This window comes from Lytechinus variegatus, chromosome 2, assembly GCF_018143015.1.
Source record: "Lytechinus variegatus isolate NC3 chromosome 2, Lvar_3.0, whole genome shotgun sequence".
Classification (NCBI taxonomy): domain Eukaryota; kingdom Metazoa; phylum Echinodermata; class Echinoidea; order Temnopleuroida; family Toxopneustidae; genus Lytechinus; species Lytechinus variegatus.
In genome coordinates, this window is record NC_054741.1 from 11493666 (window position 1) to 11519850 (window position 26185).

General features: G+C 38.0%; 1 protein-coding gene across 43 annotated transcripts in view; it reads right to left on the reverse strand.

The window, feature by feature from the left end:
* LOC121407315 (mucin-17-like) overlaps positions 1-26185 on the reverse strand; it is an 88402-nt gene that overhangs the window by 13264 nt on the left and 48953 nt on the right. For 41 of the 43 annotated variants that reach the window (XM_041598340.1, XM_041598332.1, XM_041598325.1 and 38 more), the window contains 30 exons: positions 25733-25987; positions 25137-25388; positions 23556-23807; positions 22830-23081; positions 22069-22323; positions 21354-21467; positions 20944-21066; positions 20197-20322; positions 19467-19589; positions 18658-18783; positions 18225-18359; positions 17428-17583; positions 16823-16969; positions 16025-16144; positions 15425-15673; positions 14431-14679; positions 13955-14206; positions 13554-13808; positions 12879-13130; positions 12090-12341; positions 11500-11742; positions 10673-10924; positions 10116-10367; positions 9474-9728; positions 8563-8817; positions 8029-8289; positions 7236-7502; positions 6022-6276; positions 4111-4365; positions 1560-1817 (listed from right to left, as the gene is read on the reverse strand). In XM_041598340.1, the coding sequence (XP_041454274.1) occupies positions 1560-1817; positions 4111-4365; positions 6022-6276; positions 7236-7502; positions 8029-8289; positions 8563-8817; positions 9474-9728; positions 10116-10367; positions 10673-10924; positions 11500-11742; positions 12090-12341; positions 12879-13130; positions 13554-13808; positions 13955-14206; positions 14431-14679; positions 15425-15673; positions 16025-16144; positions 16823-16969; positions 17428-17583; positions 18225-18359; positions 18658-18783; positions 19467-19589; positions 20197-20322; positions 20944-21066; positions 21354-21467; positions 22069-22323; positions 22830-23081; positions 23556-23807; positions 25137-25388; positions 25733-25987 (6498 nt within the window). The remainder of the gene's footprint in view (positions 1-1559; positions 1818-4110; positions 4366-6021; positions 6277-7235; positions 7503-8028; positions 8290-8562; positions 8818-9473; positions 9729-10115; positions 10368-10672; positions 10925-11499; positions 11743-12089; positions 12342-12878; positions 13131-13553; positions 13809-13954; positions 14207-14430; positions 14680-15424; positions 15674-16024; positions 16145-16822; positions 16970-17427; positions 17584-18224; positions 18360-18657; positions 18784-19466; positions 19590-20196; positions 20323-20943; positions 21067-21353; positions 21468-22068; positions 22324-22829; positions 23082-23555; positions 23808-25136; positions 25389-25732; positions 25988-26185) is intronic. The other 2 variants (XM_041598321.1, XM_041598329.1) reach the window with 2 other exon arrangements.

The following is a 26185-nucleotide window of genomic DNA, read 5'->3' on the forward strand; positions in this document are numbered from 1 at the left end:
AATGTTTCAGAAAATGTAGTCTACAAATGCTTTCTTTGAATAAAATAACATCTCAATGTTAAATAGAATAAGACGATATATAACCTAAAGATAGATTGTAAATATATTTTGTTCAATAAAGAGAAACAAGATTTTGGGGCCTGAATAGTTTACGACTAATTAACACATTGAATCGGGCCATGTAGTCCTATGCAAGGAAGTGTGCGGGCCAGTGCGGAACAATGCTTTAAGTGTCCTGAATTTTTTTTAGCATTTCTAAAATCATGGCATGATAAATTTTGGGGATTATTGGCGTGAAGTATTCATAAACTGTGTGCTACCTCACCGGGGCATTTCATGAGTAGTTCACGACTAGTACATGACTAGCACACAACTAGTTCACGACTAGCTCTTGACTTGCTCACGAGCAGCTCACAAACAGGTTATGTATACTTTTGTAAATTTCAGAATTGCTCACCAAAAAAGGAATACGCATGAGCAGTTTGGCTATAATGAACGACAATTCATAGAGTTTGACTTTCTGCTATAGTGCATATGATGAACTGAATAGTGTAACAGTATGAGAACTATTTTGTGCCAATGAGTAAGCCTGTCAGGAATGTTACGTGACCTTGTAGGGACTCTGGCGCGAACCATTGATGTGCTCTGTGTCCCGCATTTTCACGAATTAGCACGATAGAATCGTGCCAAAGTGCAATAGCAGCATAATAAAATATGCATTAACTTGCAGCCCATGAATACACACAGAATCTCACACAACAATTTTAATACAAATAATTGTACTGAAGGAAAATACATAGCTCCAAATGATTTGTAGATCTGGTAAATTACAGACTATCCCAAGAAACCAGAGGAAGGATCCGTTAGATGAAAACTTGTAAGAAACAGAACTGGGTGAGAAGACTTGTAGGATATAGAAAAACCAAGATGAAACTCCAGACCTATAGCTAATATTTATAGAAACTTATGGAATATACAACAGACTAATATTGAGACCACTTGGGACCATCCACCACTTCAGCATTTAAAGAACCTAGAGAATCTAGTGACATGGGATAAACAGTAAGCAGAAGAAAAGCAAAAAGCCGGGGATGAGGAAACTAGGTTTCCCCTGGGTGAAGGACAAGGAGAACACAGCTTGACAGCTAGAAATAAGGAATTAATATCGACCTTGGCTCAGAAATTACCAGAATGTGGGAGCATACAAATGCACCACAAGAAATGCCACTGAAAAAAGAACAGTTAAGATATTATTCAGCAAAACATAGCACCAATAGAAATTTGAGGAATGTTGAAGCAGATAGATAGATAGATACATGTAGGATGTGTAATTGACTCATCAGACTCGAGGATCTGTAGAGGGACCAACCAGTTCCAGTGGACGATGGGTTAAGAATACCTGTAAACCGAGGCGAGTATGGGAAGAGGCCTTAGGACACTAATTCAATATAATGACCAGGTGAGTCCATCAAAAAATCCACAGCACCTCAGGTTTTTCAGTCCTGCCATTTCCAGAGAGTTAGGAAACACCAGTTATGGATTTTGCGATGTTGACATACCCTGCACTGTGACAATGAATAAGCACACAGCAAAGTTCCCAGAGCTGTCTGTGAAGGTGTAGGTGACGGCAGTTGAGCCGAGAGTGAAGGAGTCTCCAGGAGAACTGCTAGAATCAACCCTGACTGGGTCAGGAGAGTTGTCGGTAGCTGTAGGCTCAATCCATGTCACAGAGGCTTCTGTAAACCCACTAGGAATGGTCACAACCATATTCTCAGGACACCCTGTGATAACAGGGTCAATGTTGTCACCAGAAGTAACTGTTGATTGGCATACACAGACAAGGGAATGTGAAGTCACAGAAATATGAAATATTTGCTTTACACAAAAGGCATACAAAGAAAAGAAAATCAATTAGAATTTACAAATTTCAGAAAGAGCAAAACAAGTAAAATATTTTTGGTATTATGCATTATTCTGCACAATGTATCACTTAATCACCTGGTTTAGCGGGCATTCTAAACATCGACCATTCAAGCTTGAAAAATAGTTCTGACTTGTGCAGACACATTTTGCAAATGAATAGATATAAGTGCACATAACCATAAGATTCCTGAATCCATTATTTTGACCAAATGCAAGGTAAATTTTTTTTTCAAAAACTTTACAGCATGGAATGCTGCAAAAGATAAATGGTGTAATTTAAGTGCATAATATAAGAATTTCTCATTCGTAAATGGCATATCGTAGGTGCTCTTATAATAAATAAATAATAAAGGATTTGTATAGTGCACGTATCCACCTTGTTAGGTGCTCAAGGCGCTCCTACATTACCCTGGCTAAGCTGGTCTGTATGCACAGCTTTTGAGGAATTACTTCCTGATGCTAACCATTTACCTCACCTGGGTTAAGTGCAGCACAAATGTAGGTAAATTTCTTGCTGAAGGAAAATATGCCATGGCTTTGAATAAAACCCACATCCTTCAGATTGAAAGACGTGAGCCTTAACCACTTGACCACGACGCCCCCATGTGACTCACATAAACACAGAATGAAGTGAGAGTGTGCAAGACTTTATGTGCAGCATGCATTTTTTCCTCTCCATTTTGCAATTTTTAAAATCTTGATATGCATAATGGGCACAAAAATCATATGTGCACCAGGAATATGTAAAAGATTGATGTTATAAAACAAACAGCAATTTGAAACATTTTCAATGGCCAGACACCAACACACAGCTATGAATTTTGTTAAGGTGCCTATTATCTTGACAAAGAAAAATGCTGCACTGAGATTTGAACCTTGAACTTTGTGGTTTACAGTGACATCAGTGGGACCAATACAAGTGTGCAAATTCTGTTCTCATAGATGAATAATGTCACTTCGCTTGCAGCCACTGACAGAATGTGTTTAGCATGATTGTGTGATTTGTGCCAATGCTTAAATTAGAAGCGAAGAAAGGAAAACACACAAAAAATATAACAAAACCCATAAATATTATGAAAGAATAAAAAAATATAAGAACTCTTAAGTTTGTACATATAAAGTGCCATACTGTATCACTGGTCTATTGATATGCACTGTTGTGAGGTTTAACTGAGAAGTGGTAGTGTATGAGGAAAATCAGAGAAAACATTTACATACCATCAACAGAAACAGAGAAGGAACAGATAGCAAAGTTTCCTGATCCATCAGTGAAAGTATAGTTAACGAGGGTTGTGCCGAGGTCAAAGAAATCCCCAGAAGAATGAGTAGAAGTAGAAATAAGAACGGAGCCGGAGCTATCTGTGGCAATGGGCTCTGTCCAATTCACGGAGATTCCAATAGTTCCATTTTGGATTGATACAGAAATGTCATCAGGACAACCAGTCACAACAGGATCAGTAAAGTTAACTGCGGTAGTGACAATTGATTATTAGAGATCAATCTGAAAGCAGACCTTGCTACATGTATATAGATGTATTGATATCCAACCTCAATACCTGAATAAAAATGTACATATTCTGATAACAGGACTGAAATTAGGGTACCAATGTTGAAGACGGATCGCTTCACTACTTTTACACCAGGAAAGGGATACAAGTGAATAAAGGAACCTTGACTACCAATGATGCAAATGATCACATCACCAAATTACGTCCACCATGACATGGCCACAGATTAAGGAAACCTGTGTCCTCCAGTCTCAAAGAGGTCATTTAACGAGATTAAGGAATCAAGGGGAAAAAATAGTTAATAAGCAATATTGGTCCACGGTAAGATAGACTGAGATACCTGTGTAATAAAATAGGAATAAAGATGGTGAAGAAGAATAATAGTTCAGCAAATCCATGAAAACCAGGTATAGATTCCATTAGAAACCACTGGATCTATGTTTACCATTAAATAGACAGAAATACATTTTTAAAGGTTTACACAACTATAAATATCACCAAGAGTTCGACAACATAGATGAAAGGAAACAAACACTCAATACAACTTAATAAAAAATGAACATTAGAACACATAACAATCATCTAAATAAAATCTGTACACCAACAAGAAAATACTTCAGTGCATTGAACAATCGTGCGCCACACCATATAACTCCATCCACATGTATGAAATACATACCAGCTACAGTAACAGTGAACAGACAGATATCATTATTGCCTGAACCATCAGTGAAAGTATAACTAACTACAGTCGTGCCAACTTCAAAAGTATCTCCAGGAGAGCTAGAAGAGATGACGGTTGGCACTTCTCCAGAGTTATCTGTAGCTGTGGGCGGGGTCCAATTGATAGCAACTCCATTGGATCCTGATGGGATTGTGACACTGATATCATCCGGACAGCCACTGATTACGGGTCTTATGTTATCAGTGGCAACTGCAAGAAGACATTGTGGAGCAAAGTAAGGGAATGAAAGGGCACAGAAAGAATAGTATTACTCATGAAATTAAGATCCAAAACTACCCCAACAAAATCAAATCATGCCAAATTATTATTTTCAACATTCATTTCATCTGCATTCTTATTCACAGTATAAAATTCAACAAATAATGCAAAACACTTTCAATATTTCAGTTCATATAAAAACAACTTTTGCAACCTCCTAAATGATCATGAATTAGACAGATATTTTTTCATCATTGGGGAAAATATGCCACAGATTTTTCAAGATGAAAAGGAATACACTTTGTACCCCCAAAAGGTAAGCACATGTGCTGCACGACTTTAATACTGATTTATACTCATTAGGTAGATAGACTGATCTTTTTCGCTGATTAGCACAGTAATCCATTTCCATGGCAACATAACTTATTTTCACCTTAAAATTTGTCTTGCACACATCCCCCACAAGTGCGATATTTGTGCAACATTCTTTGGAAGATATAAAAAAAGGCTGGTCTAAAAAAATCTCCAAGTTACTATACACTTGATTCCATATTCAATTTTTTCTTTGACAATGAACATCTGTACTAAATTTCTTTTATACCAGCAAGGACTCTTACAACTTGCTGTCAGCTTCAAACCTGGATATGTATAGATAAATATGCCACAGCATGAAGAATGATTGAGGTCTTTTATCACAGAAGATATTAGTTGTTAAGGTGAAAATTATCCAAAAATCTTATGAAGAGAGTAAGCAACAATCTTTGACCTAAGGTGATCTTAAAAGGTTTTTATGGTGGAGAGCTTTGGGGAAGTTTACGGTATACACCTTGTATAGTCCTGAAAGGGACTGCTCCTCCTTAATTCAACGATGACTTAAGAAAATACATCGTTTGCATCTTACAGCATGAAAGGACTTGTCAGACGTTTTATCTGACAAGTCCTGTTTTATCCAACAGTTACTATAGTAACAGTGCTTCTCAACCAATCAGAATCCAGGAAAGTTGTCAGATCTGACAACTTGTCAAAAGAAAATATAGATTAAACGCCTCCCAGGACTCTGAGGTTCCTTGGGCATTGTTTGTCCTAAGTGGAAGTATCTTTCACAGTGAATCCTAATGCTAAAGCAGTACATCAAGGACAGATAGGACAGGTGGATTGACTGGAATACTAACTCAATATCATCGAGGGGCAATTGTCAGGATTCTTCATACATGTTTAACCATTGGCGTCCAAATATAAGAAACCACAGACTTATTAAGACTTTGGAAAAAAATGGGAAACAAATCATCTCAAATGTGGGAAACCAAGAAAGAACAAAGAACATGTTGAAATTAAATACATAATGATAGGTATATCACAGACATATTCATGACCTGGAGTTCAAATTATAAAATTCTTACCAAAGAAACAAACACATTATTCTACTCATAAAGCAATTTAAAAAAAAGGTGTACAGCAAGTTGCCAGAGGTATGCATGCAAATGGGAGTCGTGCCTTTTAGATGGCTCGAAACAACAAAGAGTTGTTTCAACGAACTTGTTACTTAGAAGGCACTTTTCCAGAGTAGTTAGAACATGATGAAGCAGAATGAAATGAATTAGTTAGGGTACAAAAGATCTGTCAGCTCCTCCATGTCAGAGAACATACCTGTGATGGTTATAGTAAAGGTACAGAAGGCATCGTTTCCTGCAGCATCGGTGAAAGTGTAGCTGACAAGGTTCTGCCCGAGGCCAAAACTGTCCCCTGGTGATGCAGTCTGGGAGACGGTGACAGCACTGGTTTCATCTACAGCGGTAGGTTCGGTCCAGACCACAGGGACGCTAGTCACTCCAGCACCAACACTCAAGGTGATAGGATCTGGGCAGTTACTCACCACAGGATTGGTGGTGTCTGTATTCAACACTGTCAAAATAATGTATATGATTTCGTACATTTAGAAATTATCTGATCAATATTTTAATATCCTGTATACATAAATACATACAATATAATTTATTAATAAGTTAAGATCCTTTAGGTATCACAAGTTCACAGGTAAATAATTTGATCCAACAATTGGAAAAATACTGTACCAGCATAATTTTTCATATTTCATGACCAAACAATGGAGAAAATAAATGACAATCTATGAAAAGTGAACAAAAATGCAATGGATCATAACATGGAAATTGTTGCCTTGATAGAAAATTTAGATATATTATGAGCATGAGATATGTGGTGTATACAGAATGTTCCTTCTCCAGTACTTCTTTTGCAAGGCAAGCTGCAATATATTGAGCAGTGCATGATTGTTTGAAGAGTGTGAAAAATGCAAACAGGAAGCTCCTTAAATACCATTTTGTAAAACCATGTGCAATTTCAACCCTTATGATACCAGGGGCCAATTGCAGAAAGAGTTGCAATAAATCGCAACTCTAAAAATCATGCGCAACTTGATATTCAACCAATCAATAGCGCTCATTTTGGACTTGCGACTGATTTTTTGACTTGCGTTTAAACGCAACTCTTTCTGCAACAGGCCCCAGAGTAATTGCTGCCCTTATACATGTACGGATTCATGTCCATAATGTGATGCCACTAAGGGACTCTGATATAATCAGAGTTCAGGGGCTGTGTTCACAGAGTCCATTTTGACTCAAAATCATGCATAAGTGCCAATGTGCATGTGATGTCTAACAAATAATATCATCAACAAATATGCAGCAGAATGTGTCCTCTTGATACAGTCTGAGTAACTGCTGTGATGCGTTATATAGCCCCATGCAATTGCAAAATCTGATTTCTTAGTCACACTCAGTTATCTGAGAAAGAGCACCCTGGTTCAGGTATGGAATTTGTCAATAAATCAAACTACTCCTCACCATTAATGGTGATTTGGAAGGTGCACACAGCAAAGTTGCCTGCTTCATCGGTGAAGGTGTAAGAGACAATGGTGGTCTGCCCTGCAGGGAAAGAATCTCCTGGAGAGGCAGTTTGGTCAATGCGGATGTTGGCAGTGGCAGTGGTGTCGTCCGTTGCTGATGGCTCTATCCAAGTGAGAGCTACATTGGCGAGGGTGGGTGGGACCGACAAGTCGATGTCATCGGGACAGTTGGAGATGACAGGGTCAGTGTTGTCAACGATAACAACTACAAGATGCAGTGAGAGATACAGAGGTGGGGGAGTGTCAGGAAATCATGCAAGACAAAAGTGATTCATAAATTTGGAAGAGTCTGATGAAAACAAAGGTATATTTTCCCATTCAAACTTTAGAGGGGACAACTGTGCCATGCAAGTAAAGTGACAAAATAAAATGTGGGTGCAAATGCGGATAGGAGATATGACCGGCAAGCTTATTTTCATTCAGATTTATTTCAAATGGCTACATACAATGTTTTGTTTTCCCATCTGGATGATCAGATCAAGAATATAACCAATATTGTACTTTGGATCCAAATTTTCTTCATAATGTTGCCATTTCCAAACACCTTGAATAAATTCTACACAGGATCTTAAGAGGAAAAATCTGGAATATACATGTGATATACTAGTGACTTCATACTTGCTTAATGTTAATAAGAGACATTCCAAGTAAAGAATCAGGATATACATGCTTTCATGGTGATCAAATTCATGCCAAGCATTCAGCAATACGATACACAAGCCAATACCTACCTACGGCAGAAATGCTAAAGGCACATATGGTCGGGTTGCCCAAAGCATCTGTGAAGGTGTAGGTGACCAAGGTGGTCTGACCAACAGGAAACTCATCACCAGGACTGGCAGACTGCTCCAATGAAATGGGAAGAGATGCATCAGTAGCAGAGGGCTCTTGCCACGTTGCGGATACAGTAGCGATTCCTGCAGGGACACTCAGGATAAAATCATCAGGGCAGTTGCTGATGACAGGACCCTCAAAGTCAGTTTGGACATCCACTTAAAAATATCAAACAAAATGATATGAAAATTAGTTTGAAATTGTGTTTATGCCAGGGAAATGTACAGTTTACCACTGGACATGCAACTAGATAAATTGGTACTTTATCATTGCTATGTATTCTTTTCATAGAGAGCAAATAATTAAGGAGATTGAAAATGGTTCTGACCAACAGCATGCCTCTAATTCCCAAATTTTTTGTAAAGCAAACATCACATTCCAGTAGACAAATGGATTTAATGCTGAAAAATCAAGATGTCCGGTGCACTCACAGGTAACAGTGATAGTGAAAATACAGAAAGCATCATTTCCGCTGGCATCAGTGAATTGGTAGACCACCTGAGTAACACCTTCTCCAAAGGTGTCTCCTGGAGAGGCACTTTGAGTGGTGGTGACACTGCCAGAGTTGTCAAAGGCCACAGGTTCGTTCCAGGTAACTACAACCTCTGGCTCGCCAACAGGGGTCAAGATCTCCATGTTTGCTGGACAGAAGTTTACGATGGGATCTGTGGTATCGACCACACCAACTATGCGTGGACAAGATAGAGAAATGTACAAGACAAGTGGTTAAAAAAAGGAAGAAAGAAAAAAAGTCCTGATCATGAAATAACAAATTCTACAATTAGGACAGACTAGTACAAATATTCAATTAGAATACAGTCTAGAAGTGTAAATGAAGTTCATTAAAGAGCTAATATGTCAATTTAGAGTGATTTAACAATTATTTTTTTCAGATTGAGGAAGATACATCATGACCATCATTCAAAAATAATTCTGAAAACATGGATATCCAGTTACAGGTCCACACTGGTTTCATTATATCCCTTCTGGGTACGCACAAGCAAATCTAATATGAAGCATTTATAACAAAATATAAACATGAAGACGTAATATCATTTGAAGATGATGCCTAACTGTACGTCTCTGGCAAACAGTGTGCGAAATATGAAATTCTTTGTTCTGATCATTATTAATAGTAGGGAGTTTCACAAAGGGTATAGTGTGACTTCGAGTCATGTGCCAATATCTAATCTTAGTAATGATTACAGGAATTATCCGAGCAGTATCTGGCCAATGCAGAATGTACAAAACACTCCATGCAACTTGGAATTTCAGAGCTTTGAAAGCCAACTCTTTGTGAAACCCGCCAAGAGGGCATTTTTAATCTAGGAGCAGTACTTACGAACAACAGTGACATCGAACGAGCAGATAACATCATTTCCAGCATTGTCTGTGAACGTGTAGGTGACAGTGTTGACACCCAAGCTAAAGAGGTCCCCAGGGTTATTGTTGTTGAGAACATTGACGTTACCAGAATTGTCGATAGCCTGAGGGACAAGCCAGAAAGCGGGTACAGCGGTATTCTGGTCTGAGGTAGCAACGGTAATGTCACCCGGGCATGAAACAAGGACTGGTGACACATCATCGACTGGTGCCACTGTAGATGAAGGACAGAAGATATTCAGTACATTCCTATTTGTTCACATCACTTAACTGTACATCCTGCAATATTGTGTAAACTTCATTAGGATATCTATAACTAAAATTTATTTTATCACATGAAACTATCGGCAGGCATACTTGACATGATCGCTATGTACTATTGTTTTAACATGTGTGTGTACATGTAAGTTCCCATTGCTAGAGAATGTTGGGTTTAACACTGGGTTTCATCTCATAATTAATTAACATTCACTGCATACTTCTATTGTCATATTCTTCTCATTTCACAACACACTAGTTTTTTGACAGCCTTTTACTGCAGGATTACATTAATGTTTTAAATCAGAGAATTAGAATACAGTCACTCATGGGTTAACATTACCTTGAACAATAACATCAAAGGTACAGAAGGCAATATTGTTGGCCTCATCTCTGAAAGTATAGGTGACTTGGCGCTGACCAAGCAGGAAAAGGCTTCCGGGAGTGGCAGACCGAGTGACGGTCACATCACCAAAGTTGTCGGTGGCAGTTGGCTCGGTCCAGAACACATTGGCCCTGGTCGTGCCTTGAGGAACATAAAGAATGACATCATCTGGACACCCGCTGATCACTGGCATAATGTCATCAGTTGCAGCTGGGGAGCAAAAACAAGATCGTGGTGACACAATGTTAACAATAGAAATATTATTCTCTTGTAATATAGTTTTCATGTGATGACTGAAGTGTCTAAGCAACCGACAACCACATCTATCTATCTATATGTATTTATGCAAATCTAAAGTATATAATGCTGTGCTAGCGGAATGGGAATCTCTGGACGGTGTGTGCGTTTAATAAGACATCACTATTATTATTATAAAGACTTCATTTTCTGTCACTCAGTCTATATGCACCATTTTTTCTGGGAAAAAAAGTGAGTGAGAAGAATGTTCCATGTACCTGTCACAATGACAAAGAAATCGCAATTGATAGAGTTGCCCTCATCGTCACTGAGTGTGTACGCCACTAAAGTGGATCCAAGCTCAAAGAAATCTCCTGGGTTGTAGTTGCTGGCAACATTGACAGTACCAGAGTCATCAACGGCATTGGGTACCGTCCATGAGGCGGTACCTCCAGTGAGGCCGACATCGACACGGACGCTGATATCATCAGGGCAGGATACAAGGACTGGGCGCGTATTGTCCATAACAGCTGCAGAAATCAGCAGAAGGTGATTTTGTTAGCAACAATGAATATGAATGAACGCTACAACTTAATCTTTAAAAGTCAGGGTTTTTGAAATATAAAAGTAACAATCAATTGCAACCATTTGAGACTGATGCATGAAAAGACCGGGAAGTAAGTGATCAATTTTAATATTTCAAGTGTGATTTGTCACAGCATTTATGTTAAGGATCCCAGGCCATATTTTAGGATAAATTCCTTCTACCAATTATCATATCATTCTTTCACGAGAAAATGCACCTTTGAAGAGTCTCTTATGGTATTATGTTGCTAACAATTCTTTAAAAATTTATTTTAGTTCTATGTTATACACTTAGATGCTAGGAGTCTTTTGATGAGTCTGAATTAAGTAATCTGATACAACTTCCTACCACATACATAATGACTGCCCAATGGAATATAAACAAAAAAATTAAGGAAACCTATTAGAAACAAAAAATAAAGCTCACAATTCACTTATATTCCCATACATGATCAATCAATCAATCTGTAATCAAAGGTACACACTATCTACTCCTTGGGGTTTATCCCCATCTACTCACTTATGACAACCACTGAGAAGGAACAGGTAGCAACGTTTCCGAGAGGATCAGTGAAGGTGTAGGTAACCTGTGAGGAGCCAAGTGGGAAGAGGCTGCCTGGTGTTGATGTCTGTGAAGTTACAACACCTCCTTCTGTAACAGTGGGAGGGTTCCAGGTAACAGGTGCGCGAGTAGCCCCCAAGGGTGCCTCATAGGTGATGGTATTGGGGCAACCAATAATGACAGGTGCAATGTCGTCAACAGCTGCAAGGTTAAAGAAAAGACAGGTCACTGGAAAATTGTGTTCTTCACAGACAAAATTTTCAAGTGATGTTCTTTCTACCTTGTCCAAAAATGCTGATATTAATCCTACTTATCAAAGGAGGAATGAACTACATATAAGATATTTTGATAAGGTAAGATATTCTTTGAGCACCACAATTTTATCAAGGTATATTCATAGGCAGGAAGGACTTATAACTATAGTAAACAGAAATTTATTTGTTACTGTGAATGTGATATAATTGGAAAAAAGGCCTCTAAAGTATTAATTTATGTGTGATCTTTAAATGGGACATAAATAGGGCAAAAATACTTGTAAAATTTATCACCTGTGACTGTTACCACAAAGGTACAGATTGCTGGGTTGCCGGCCTGATCGGTGAAGGTATAGGTGACAGCGGTGGTTCCCACCCCAAAGAGCTGTCCTGGGTTGAAGTTCTGACTGGTCAGCACAATACCAGATTCATCTTCTGCAGTCGGCTCATCCCAAGAGACGGAAGCAGTGGACAGGCTGGAGCTGACCTCCACGTTGATGGCACCGGGGCAGTTGGAGATCACGGGTGGTATAACATCAGCAGCAACTGTCACCAATAGAAGGCGTTGATAATGTGCGTTAACAAAGTGATAGAGATTATCATTCAATCAATTCGATTTCAAACAGAGAAAAGATTATAAATCAAATGCTTTAGAAATAGTCTTTCCTTTGTTAAATCTGCAGATGAAAAGTAACAAATCAAGTTCAAACTTACTGAGAATTGATCCCAAGGCCTCACACTTGTGTCAAAAACCCTGTACAGACTATTTCTACTACTTGATGTCAAATGTCCACTGTTGAAATGTTGTGGCATATTTTTCACTCAGATATAATTTTCATCTGCATTAACAAAGGCCAGAAACTTTTTTTCTAAAGCACTCATCAATACACTTCAAGCAATACTCTGTTGACTGCACTTTCTATTTATATTACTTCACTGGTAAAACTTTTATTAACCCCTACTGCTAATACTACTGCTGACGTTAAGTTGCTAATGCTGCAGCTATTAATACTTAAAAAAAAGCAATACCATCAACTAAGCACCAAAAGCTACAACTCGATAAACATAATACATGTAGTTTACCAGTTACTATGACTTCAAAGGCACAGATAGCAAGGTTGCCGGAAGGATCAGTGAAGGTGTAGGTGACCACGGTGGAACCAAGGCCAAAGACATTCCCTGGGATGAAGTTGCTCTCAGTGTTGACAGTGCCAGAGTTGTCCACAGCTGTAGGTGGTACCCAGGAGGCTGTAACCGAGGTGACACCTTGGGCAACACTAAGAAGAACATTTCCAGGGCAGTTGGAGATGACAGGGTCAACATCGTCAACAGCAACTGCAGAGGAATGTGGAGAATGTTGGGGATTAGGGCACCATGCTCAGATAGTAAAGTGGTTTGTTTTTATCTACTGGTTGGCAGAATCATTACAGCATTGGATTCCAATGGAGTTTGGTAATTTTATATTAGAGGCTTTTAATTACTGAGAGAAAAAGTAATAGGTATATTGTAATGGTTTATCATGAAAGCTAGAAGTAGAAAGGGGCAATATCATGGATGATGAGATGGAAGTAGGTGTGTGACTCTCTAGAATGTTTTTTTTACTTACAATCCAAATAAAGAGAGCTGTCAAATATTCACTTTATAAATTGGTAATCACATAAATAGGCCACCCAATCATCTTTATCAAGTTGCTTTTAGATAAAATGCCATATCATCTAATATACCAATATGAAAAGATTGCATTTAATATAAAAGTACCTTGAAGACCAACAAAGAACTCGCAAGTGGCAAAATTGCCTGCCAAGTCAGTAAATGTGTAAGAGACAAGAGTGGCTCCTAGTGGGAAGTCATCTCCTGGTGCATAGTTGTTCTCTACTGCAATGGCTCCGATGGAGTTGTCTACTGCGGAAGGTTCGATCCAGGTTACAGCAGTTTCAGTGATGCCCACTCCAACAAAAATAGCGATGTTTCCAGGACAATTCTGGATAATGGGGGCGTCCTGATCTTCGCCGACTGTCAACCAAAACAAAAAGTATGATTGTTCCATTTCTTAATCACTGCATACTATCACTGACAAAGACAATTAATATCTTAATTGAAAATAAGCATCGTTCCAAAGAAATCTAATAATTGCATGCAACAAAAAATTAAGAACTCACCAATAACAGTCACATCAAAGCTACATGAAGCTGGGTTCCCAGCGGCATCGCCAAAGCTGTATGTAACCCTGGTGGTGCCAACATTGAAAATGTCTCCAGGATTGAAATTATTGATGGTTGTGATGACACCAACATTGTCAGTAGCAGAGGGTTCAATCCAAGTGGCAACAGAAGATACAGTACCAGGTCCAACCTCGATGGTAAGATCTCCAGGGCAGTTTGTGATGGCTGGTGGGCTTACATCAGGTTCAGCTGGAAAAGAAAGGTTAAATGTGTGATCATTTGCTTTATTCTTCTACTGACTAAATCCTAATAGTTAACTGTGAAGTATAAACTTTTGAAATCATGGTATCATCATATTTTCACTTGAATACATTCATTGCCAGATGAAACATTTGTAGCTTGACTACTTTGGAGATCAAAAGCAGGATTTAAATCAGTTATGTGGATCAAAAGACAGACAGTAAGGGACCTACCTCCAATAGTAACGGTGAAGGTACAGACATCAAAGTTGCCAGCAGCATCTGTGAAGGTGTAGGAGACCACTGTCGAGCCAAGATCAAAGTTGTCTCCAGGAGAGAAGTTGTTGTCGGTGCTGACGACAGCGAAGTTATCGGTAGCAAAGGGTTCCAACCAGGAAACCACGGTGCTGAGTCCACCGGGAGGCAGGGTGATTTCAATGTCTTCTGGACATTGCTGAATCTCAGGGTTGATGTTGTCAAGTTCTGTCATGTGAAAACGAAGGGTTGAAGATATATCACATCAATACCATTCACTTTCTACAAGGTACAGTAGAAGGTATATATAGAGGAGAGGAACATCTGGAATATGATACACTTGGTTTGTAACAGGAACTCTACTGTCATTGCCATTCAGCCCAGCTTAAAGCTGTTGATCCTATAGTTGGAGGACATTTTGTCCATAGGACGACACTGCTTTGTTTCTAAAAAGGCAAATTTTTGGTGATGGTACTGACTGTACCCAAACTCTCTATCCTACTGTATACATTGTTATTATAACCATCTCAAGATTAGAGCATCCTTTCGCTCCACTCAGCAAGATGGACATTGACAAAGCATTATATATTAGATAAATAAAGGCAGCGTATTTCTAATATATTATCAAGCTGGGAAAGCAGAATTCAATGTACAATGCCAAATTCTGTAAATCTCAAAGGAATCATTAAATTCCCTAACAGGCATAGAATTGGAGTCTGGTTTTATAAAAGTCGCTGTAATAAAACCTCTTGGCAATATCGGTTAAAAGCAACTAAAATCATTTAATCCGATTGGCTGATTGCAAATATGTTATAACAATTGTGCATATTTGTTATTAAAAGTCTTTATAAAATGGGAACCTGGCGTACCTAGGCCACCTCTGGTTGCTGGGATGGTGCGATATCATCACCATCAATAAAAAACCTTTTAATAACATTTCCACTACTTCAAAAGACCCTTGCAGAAGACTCACCTGTAACACTGATAGTAAAGGTGCAAGTAGCAAAGTTGCCTGCTCCGTCAACATATCTGTAGGTCACAGGCAAGACGGTCCCAATGGCATAGTAAGCTCCAGACTCGCTGTTGACAGAGACAAAGCCCCAGTTCCCAGAGTCGTCGGTGACTGTAGGAAGGTTCCAGGTAACCACGGCACCACCGCTGGTTGTGGTAGCTGGCACGCTAATACTGTCTGGACAGTCAAGGACTGGCCTTGTGATGTCATCTTAGGGAAAATAATAATTGGAGATATATTTCAATGTAGTGCATGAGAAATAATATAATCTTTCCATATCAAGCTTTGGACTCATTATTCTATATGAAGACAGTGTATAAATAAAGATGCAGCTATCTATAAACTTTTTTCCCTTCTCCCCTACAAATGCAGTATTCAAAGCTATTTAGGTTTTTCAAAATCACCTTCATACAATAAAACAAGTTTTCTTTATAAAACTCTTAAATTGATTCAGTAAATTAAGGACAAATGGACACATCTCTCATCTAAAAAGCAATCAGTTTTCATCGATCAAAAATATACACCCATATTTTACATCCAGATTAAGGGAGTTCTGCTTACTTGGTGGGACCTCGCATGTGACTCCAGAGTATCCGTTGAGACAGGAACAAACAAAGTAGGTGTTGAAGGCCAAACAGTTGCCGTTAACAGTACAGGGGTTGCTGTTACAAGGATTGGGATCTAGAAGATAGAGCATACAAGATAGAGATAATGTCATCATTACAATTACTCAAGGACCATAATGAAAATAACAGAGTTGTATTGGACAGGAAATGCAATCAACCTTCGCACTAGAAGATACGATGATTTAATTTGACACAAAGCAGAATTTACATTTCCATTTCAAACTTGCATGTAGGTTTGTGATAGATGGTAGTAGGTAGATGATTTAATTTGACACAAAGCAGAATTTACATTTCCATTTCAAACTTGCATGTAGGTTTGTAAAAGAAGCAATAGGTAATTTTTCCAAACATGGATGTCATGAAGAAAGCTATAAATTCATCTCTAGATTTTAATGTTATAATTTTGAAGCTACATGTAGTTGCTCCAAATTTAATGTTCAAATTTTTAAGCAATGTAATTATGGTCATATGGTTTGTCATATCTACTTGTATCAATGGTTTGTCATATCTATCTACGTACTCAACAAATTTGTAAAAGCCAAGTTGTTTAGCATTTTAAATGTACTTACATTGTGTGAAAACAGTAAAATTAAGGACTGATTTTTCCGAATCATCTTCCTGTAAAATTGTTTTAAATAACTATTCATAAAGGCTGCATGTTGATTTGAATATTGATAAGGTGTATTTTCATCCACACATCTCTAAATAAATAATGCTTTCAGATCCAACTTACGTGTCAGTTCACAGCATTCACCAAAGAAACCAATTGGACATTCACAGAAGTAGGACACACTCTGGTCATAGCTGTAATATGTGTTGTAACAGACTCCACCATTTTCACACTTATTGTCGTCACACACAACAAGACTTGGGTTGTTTGCTAGAAGGAAAGAAATATAAAAAGTTTGTTAAACAGTAAAAATAGTAATAGATGCAAGAAATAAAATCTAAGAGCAATATTACATAGATATGATTTATTTCAATTTATTTTGAAAATACAATACTATCATGAGTTGAATATATAGACATACCAGTAAATTCTTAAAATTGCTTTCTTAAAAAAGCAATTGTGATTTTTTTTTAATGTAAGTATTTATGTATATGGTATCATATGCAAAAAGAAACTTATTTGTTGTGTTCGTGGACTGTGTATCATTACAAGATTTTTTTTCATTTTCCAGTATATATGTATATGATAAAGAATTTCTTCCTCCTCAAATAAAATAACTACATCACAATAAAATGCAATGATGATTTCACATGTTGCAATGAGTCACATCATACTTTACAATGGGTTAGGAATCTACAATATGAAAATAAAGTAAAATGAGAACTTACCGGAGGTCAATGCACAGTTGGGTCCAGTGAAACCGTCAGGGCAGACGCATGTATATTGTGGGCTGTACACTCCCAAGACTTCAGTGCCACTGTGGTAACTGTTCACACAGTTGCCATTCAGACAAGGATCATTGGCGCAAGCATCCTGGGATGTGACTAAGATTTTGTAAAAGGAAAAACAGAGCAGTTTTGAAAAAACCATTGCAAAAATGCAATACAAATGAAAGAAAAACTTATTCCAGTGGGGACCATGTTTATAATCCAAGAGGACTATTAGCTCTGACTCATAAAACTAGATGCTGATCAGATACACTGATTAATATTGCAAGAATCAACAGACATATTTTCAGTAGCTTATATAACAAAACTAGTTTCAGGTTCCACAACACATACTGTGCCTAACTGTATATCTTACTATTTTCTAATAGCTCTCAAGATTTGAAAATATATTGTAAATATCTTACTACTCTACACTACCATGCAAATTTGGTTGGATAATGTAGTCAATAACTATGTGGATTCTTCTTTAACCCGTTGGATACTGGGGCCCGTTTCATAAAGAGTTACAACTCTTTATGAAATTGGCCCCTGATCTACTTTGCTATAACACAATATTTCCATAGAATCCAGCCTCCATATTCACAGATTCAGTCTCCAACGAAAATAGAAAATACCAAACTGAGAAGAAAGAATACAAATAACGAATTGAAACAGTTGCTAACAGGAAATAGTCACTCTCTAAAGCCTACACTATTTACATGATATAATAAATGAGATGAAAATCAATATGTTCTTACCTAGACCGACTTCACAATGAATTCCGTTGAAGCCAGGTGGGCAAAGACAGACGTAGTTCTGAGCGTTGTCGCAGACGCAGGAAGCACCGTTCTCACAAGGGAAGTTGTTGCATGGGTTTACAAGAGTAACAACAGCTATTAAAAGAAGACAACAAAATACACAGTCCATTTAGACATTCAATACAGTCACACTATGGCCACCTGACCATAAAGACCTTTTTTCACTTCCCTTGAGCATGTGACGATAACAATGGTATCAATTCATTGAAATCTTAAACAAGAATTTACAAATTACAAAAAACAATTAAACAGGTAAAATTTACATATAATGACATTTTAGACAGCCAGAAGTCATGTTACAAAACACACATACATTTTCCTTCAAGCAAAAAAATACTGTAAATACTGAAATAAAGAGTTGACTTCAACTCACCATCTTCACAGCGAGGTCCAGCAAAGCCTGGCTGACAGGCACACTGATAGGCATAACAGCTTCCAGCTATACGAGAGCAAACTCCTCCATTGGCACAAGGGTCCTCATCACATGGGTTGGGAATGGCTGGAGGAGAAAAATTTGTATACCGAAAAATATCAGTTAGGGGTACTAGTAATTTCATTCGATGGAAGGGAAAGCTATCTAACTGATGTGGGTGCATTCCTTTGTTTGGACAGAGAATATCATCACATAGGCTGAGAATGGCTAGAGTTGCCGATATGAAGACAAGGAAATTATTAGCTACGGTTACTTCATTTGATGGAGAAAATAGCATGGTGATGGAAGGAGAGGAAAACCAAAAAATATATCAGCTTGAGGTCTTTCACTTGAGGGAGGGAAACACTTTCTACATAAGACTTTATTCCATTGTTAAGACAAGGATCACCATTAAAACGGTTGGGAATATCTGGAAAGGAGAGATTGCATGGAAAAAATCCAATTGCTGGGATATTCTATTTGATAAAGAGGCAACAACATTGCATGCCTGCTCAATCATCTGAAGTGATAATAGTATTATTCTGCTTTTATATAGCACTTAATACATCAGAATGACATGTCTAAGTGCTTTACAGATACATTATTACCTCCATGTGATGACATCTTAAATTACTTTATTCTGTGGATTTCTATATACAAAGATTAAGGGATTCATCACTATAAACATGGTTGTTTCTAACTAAACAAGTTAAGTGAGTTGATAAGTTTTCTCTAATGGAAATGCCCTACTTCTATATACTTCAACTCACCAATTTCACAACTGTATCCTGTGAAACATCCCTGGCATTCGCAGCTGTAAGCTGAGCAGGAGTCGGCAATGTTGCTACAGAGTCCGCCATTCTGGCACGGAGCATAGTCACATGGATTGTACTCTGTTCAAAATCAACAAAAAGTGTAACTTGATTAATACATACACAAATGCCACTCTATAGGACTGAAGAGTGAATGAATTAATTAATCAAAATTATCCAGAAAAACCTCTTTGTGTACCTACATATAATTTCCAATAGCAAAATTTTACATTCCAGGCAAGGAATGACTGTAAGGATGAATTAATCTGTATTAGAGGATTCATGGCCAACAAAACTTGTAAACTTCATTTCAAATAACTTTTTGGATTGAATTAACATGACAACTGAATATTCAATCAAAAAGTTATTTTGTAATGAAGTTTACTGCAACTCATATAGGATTATGACTTTATTATTATGTGATTTCATCAATACTTTATGTACTTTATTTGGCACCAAATACGGATAAAGTAACATGAATAAACATTGTATATATTTTTCTTGTTTCTGTGAGTGCAATGTAATTTCAATATCAAGGGACTAAACAGGATTTACAGCTTCTACTACTACTACTACCACTACCACTACTACCACTACCACTTCTACTTCTACTGCTACTATCTCTACTAATGTATCAACACAACAAAAAGTAATTATTTTACATTCCAAACAGAAGAAGGTTACCAACCGTTTTCACAGAACTGTCCAACGAAACATCCGGTACAGAGGCAGTTGTAGTCAGTACAAGTGCCACCAGCTAGAGGCGAGCAGACTCCACCATTCTCACACTTATTGCATGCACAGGCATCCACACCTAGACGGACACAGAATGGACCAAACATGTAAGAAAAATCAATAGCAATGTAGAATGGATGAAGTAAACCTTATGTAACTTTAACCTACAACATGCTTTCATGGATTGCTACTTTGTTGATAACATGCCATTCAGTGGGCTGTCATAAAACTTGCTAAAATATCTAATTGCAATAATAGTCTAAAGCTAATGAAATCCTTTGATTTCATTGGCTGGTAGAAGACTTCTAGAAGATCATAGAAATTGTGTATTTGTCGTCATGACAAGTCTTCAAGAAACATGACCCAGATTTTCTTAATACTTGTGATACATGGAGATAACATGTTTTACACACCAGCAGCAATGCTACATATGATGCATCACATTACATAATGAACACTGCTCATGGTGACATCACAATGCAAATAATAGCGCACAGATATCTAAGCTCTGTTCAGTTACCACCAGTAGTGACATCACAAGATTTCTTATCCTTAGCACAATCGTGGTCATTAGTGGTGACAGATTACCACTCGCAATTTTGCAGCGTTCAGACGTGTCATTCAATAACCCGATCCTGGTGGTAACATTTGAAAAGTAGAAGAATATAGCTACATGTAGATTGATGTGTTTGATACTCACGGTTTTCACAGAACTCGCCGTAAAAGCATTCTGGGCATTCGCAGTAGTAGCGTGTGCAAGAGTTGTCATACTGGACACACTGGCCTCCGTTGACACACGTGTTGCCGTTGCACGGATCAAGCTCTACAATATCACAAAGAGATTAAGGAAATCAAGTCTTTACACTGTATTGCCTTCTGCAAGCTTTTTCTCCTCTTCCCATTCTTGTGTGGATTAAGAGTTCATTTATACTGTGTCTTTTGGTACTGAATTAATTCTAGCAGGAATGTGTTTCCCAAATAAGTTTTATTTTGATCTATATTAAAAATACTATGGACATCACAAAGGTTTAGGATAATCTCTAGCAAGACCTCTGTAATGTTTTATAGCAAATGAAATTAAAAAGTAATGAGGGAAATTGAAATGCTTACCAAACTGACAGTTATCACCAGTAAAGCATCCTGGACAGACACAGACGTAATCAGTCAAGGACTGGGCAAGACATACACCGCCATTCTCACAGGGATTGGCATCGCATGGAGTATCTATAGATTGAATGCAATGAAGTAATGTAATCATGCAATACTACATCCCACTGCGGTTACAGTAAATATGAATGACATTTAAAGTCATTCATCCATAAATGTATCCATGACTACTGAATTCTGATAAACCCCTGTATGGGGACCATTGGGAAACAGATTAACATAAATCCATCTGAAATAAATACACTGAAAGATTCATATTTAAAGGAGAATAGAAATAGACATCAAAATTATCCATGGACAAGTCATCAATGATCCATCGAGACTAACTTTCCTCTATTTCCCAAAGGCAGGTTCTTACTTATTTTTTTCAGAAAATTACTTGTGCTTCCATCACTTCTCTGGCTTTTCTTTTGAAATGTTTACTTTTAGGAAAGTTAATAAAACATCCAAGGCACCTTGTAAAATTCAGTCGCATCTTCCCGTAGAAATCCTAAAAGCAGCTCCTCATATTAAATCATCAAAGTCACCATAGGCAAACCAATGGGATCTGCATGAAAGCTGCCTTGAAAAGACACAGAGAATCCTTCTTGTGGGATTCCTGCTGAAAGACACAGCATTAGCTTTTGACAAGTTGCCTAACAGGACACCTTGGTCTCACCTTGATCAATGATGATATCAAAGGTACACTCTCTGATGTTACCAGCACCATCACTGTATGAGTAGGTGACAGTGGTTGTTCCAATGGGGAAGTAACTTCCTGGAGTGGGGGGATTGCTCAGGAGCTGTACCTCCTCGCCAGAGTTGTCAGTGGCAACGGGCGGGGTCCAGTTGATGACTCCACCAGTGGTGTCGTCCAGGACAGTGCGGAGGATGTTGCCGGGACAACCAGAGATGACAGGTCCTTCCTCATCAGCTTAAGTTTAGAATGAATTAACATGGAAGAAATGTTTATTTTGCTGATTGAATCATGCAGATTTCAAAGGTGAAAATAATTCAGAATTTTAAATCTCAATAAAATTTTACTGGGTAAATTCAGTCCAGATTTCTTGTTTAAAACCAATCACTGTTGTGCAACAATTACATACCAAACATGATGTTACATTTATTCTTTACCCCCTTGCAGTTACATAATATATTGGAAAACTTACAATAATTACAAAATTCCACGAGACGATGATAATTCATTTCTATAGTCTATTACAAATCTCTGGACAAGTCTGAAAAGTTTTAGTGATTATCAAGATGAGAAGTTTTATTTTAATTTCCATTTTTTATAGTTCATTTCAACAATAGCATGCAAACTGTAAGTAACATTTATGTCCAAGTAGTGATTTAACATACATCTATTGAATGTTTATGTTAAATATATTAGGAAGTGACAAGTCACAGTAAATTAAACTAACTAAAAATCTGACGTACTTGAGGTAATAGTAACATCAAAGTCACAGGAAATACTGTTTCCAGATGAGTCTACAAAGGTGTACATGACAGTTGTAGTTCCAATCTCAAAGAAGGTTCCAGGAGACATTGAAACAACAATGCTGATTGGATCACCAGAAGCATCAGCAACGATTGGTGCATCCCAACTGACCACTCTTCCAGATGTGGTGACATCCGTTGTTAGAGAAATATCTCCTGGGCAAGACTGAATGAGGGGAGGTGTGGTGTCCACTGAAAAAGAAAACAAAAACACAGTTTTTATATCAAAACTACTAAGAATAATACAAATGACTACAGACCTATGGTAAGCTATGGTGAAAGTAGAATAACAACAATAGGCATATTGATCATTATATCTGTCATAATAAAAATCTAAACAGGTGATTGGTCTAAACCCAGACATGTGACCACAGATAGTTCCATCCTATGTCACAAAATTGGTACAAATGCCATTAATCCCAACATCATGACGCCACAAGCCTAGAATAGCACCCCAAGCTGTAAAAACTTCAAAAACTATTTACAGCTTGATAAGCTGGGCCTAAATCAACATACATGTACATGTAAAGTGCACGTACACATGCAATCATGTCCACCTTTTCCAAATTTTCATCACAGTCAACCCAGTGCCTACTGCAACCAGGTAGTCTATATATGAAGTCTACAGGAATTACATAATTCAGCAGTCAATGGATTAAAACCTACCACCAGTGACAGCAACATTGAAGGCGCACTGTGCTTCGTTTCCAGCACCATCGGTGAAGGTGTAGACAACCAGGGTAGATCCAACGTCAAAGAAGTCTCCTGGGTTGAAGTTGTTCTCAACGGTTGGGGCCACCCCTGAGTTGTCTGTGGCTGTTGGGATCACCCAGGTGACCGGGGTACCACCGACTCCAATCTCAACCTCCACAGCAATGTTGGGTGGACAGCTGTCGATCACTGGTCTCGCGTCATCCACTGATTAGGAGACATAAAGTTGGCAAATAAATGCATTAATATCAGGCTGGTAGAAATATGGAATGAAATGATACACAGACATGCAACAGGAATCCAAACTTCAAAATGCTACTTTTTCTGTCAAGGGGGACATTTCATAAAGCTGTTTGTAAGTTAAAAGCAATTGATGATCCTGTCTTGTGGTAAATGGTCCACACCAAAATGTTCACTGGCAAAGGTGTAGCGCATAAGAAAGGATCACCGGTCATACTTCAAGTCACTCTTAACATCTACACAGCTTTATGAAACACCACCTGGGTTCTATTGCATAAGAGTTATTGGTAACTTTGCCATCCAATGGTCACTTGCATGGAATCTTCTTGATCGGCATTACCATGGTAGTTATAATTGGATGATAAAGATACCATAATAGTTACTTTTATGCAACGAGGCCCTGAACACTGAATTAAGTGTAAAAGCATTCTACTTCGTGAGCATTAGGTCTCTAAAGCCCGTCTCACACTATCGGTTTGTTGCAAACCGAATTTCAAATTAATTGCGATAACATTTTATATGGATATTCCAACTAATAAAATATTACGGATCAGAGTTCAGAAAAGTGGTAGGACTACTGAAATCGAAATTCAGCCCCGTACGAGCCTCCCTGAATGAATAAAACAAATTCAACTTCAAATCGTAATGATGTCATCATTGGCTGCGACTTGAAGCCGATTTGGACTTTACTCCGACCAAAAGGTTTGCCGCAAAGTAAAAATATAATTTCAGTTTTCATATTAGGCCAAACTTTAAATACAATAATTTTACTTCTTGGAACTTTCATATTTAATGCAAAACGCGATTTCGTGAAAAATCATGTCGCACCAGATCGCATAGTGTGAGACGGGCTTAATGAAGCCGCCAAAGTAGACCTTTCTAGTTATTAACCTATTCTATAATGGAACCAGATATTCCCAGTAAAACGCCTCAGGGAAATACAAAATTCAAAGCATAAAGGAAAGCTGGAATCCGATTAGTGTGGTTATAATTTATTATTCATGTAAGACATCAACAATATACTAAGAGCTTTATAAATGATAATAATAATAATGATAATACATGTAGTTAAATTCAGCCAGAGGATACAAAGTACAACTACTATGGCTTTAGCTCAAGCTACATGTACCTTGTCATCAACAGCACTCAGTGCATTCAAGGAATCAGTCCTAATAAAAATTAAGCCCATCTATCTAGAGATAATTTAGTTCGAGTCACACTATTAATATTACTACCCAGCTTTATGATCATGATAGTGAATTCATTTCTAACTAGCGTACATTCAATAAGACTTACTTGTGTTGACAATGACTTGGAAGGAACAGAAACCAGGATTGTTGCTGCCATCTTCATAGCGGTAGGTTACGGTGGTGGTGCTACCTGCTGGGAATTCATCTCCGGAAGCGTGGCTTTGGTCCACAAAATTCACAGTACCCGAGTTATCCTGGGCAACAGGTTCAGTCCATGTAGCAACAGCAGTAGGAGTTCCAAGGGATACCACCAAGGTGATATCATCAGGGCAGAAGAGGAATGTGGGTCCCGTTTGGTCTGAAACATAAAATATGAATGGGTTGAGAGCATGTTTCACACTTATCAATTTGCTGATGCTACCATTAGCATGGTAGTTTTTCATCTTTCTGGGTCAATATTTCTAGATCATTAAACCATAACAGAAGTTTGTAATTCTTGCTATTATGTGCACATTAAAAGCATTCACAAATCTAACCATGGTCAACATTGCATTTTGATACCTACATCTTAATTTTAGAACAAAGATATCAAAATTGATGAAGACAGAGTCAAAATATTAATGTAGAGCAAACCAAGAAATATGTTTTGAAGACCAAGAACTTTATCATGTCATGCTACTTGCTTGATTTGTCAGCACTTACCAAAAACGGTAACAGTGAATGAACAAGTGGCCTCATTTAGTGCTAGGTCCCTGAAGGTATATGTAACTGTGGTGGTTCCTATTGCAAACAGGTCACCACTGTTGGCAGTAGCAACCAAGGATGGTACTTGGCCAGAGTTGTCTGTGGCAGTGGGCGGAGTCCAAGTAATGGCGACAGCGGCAGAGTCATCAGGGAGTACTTCAGCAATGTTCTGGGGGCACCCAATGATGACAGGATCAGTCATGTCTGCACCAACTGTGAATTAATTCAGGGAAAAGATTTAACAGGTGAGTGCACGTTTGCCAACAAGATAGAATGATATATGCCAAGAAGGGCAAATGAAGTCTTCATAGGAATGATGAATGTCAAGATCAGATTTGGTCTCGGGGTTTGTAAACCAACAGAGCCCCAATGCATAAAATTTGCCATTATGGTAACTTTGCCATCCGATGG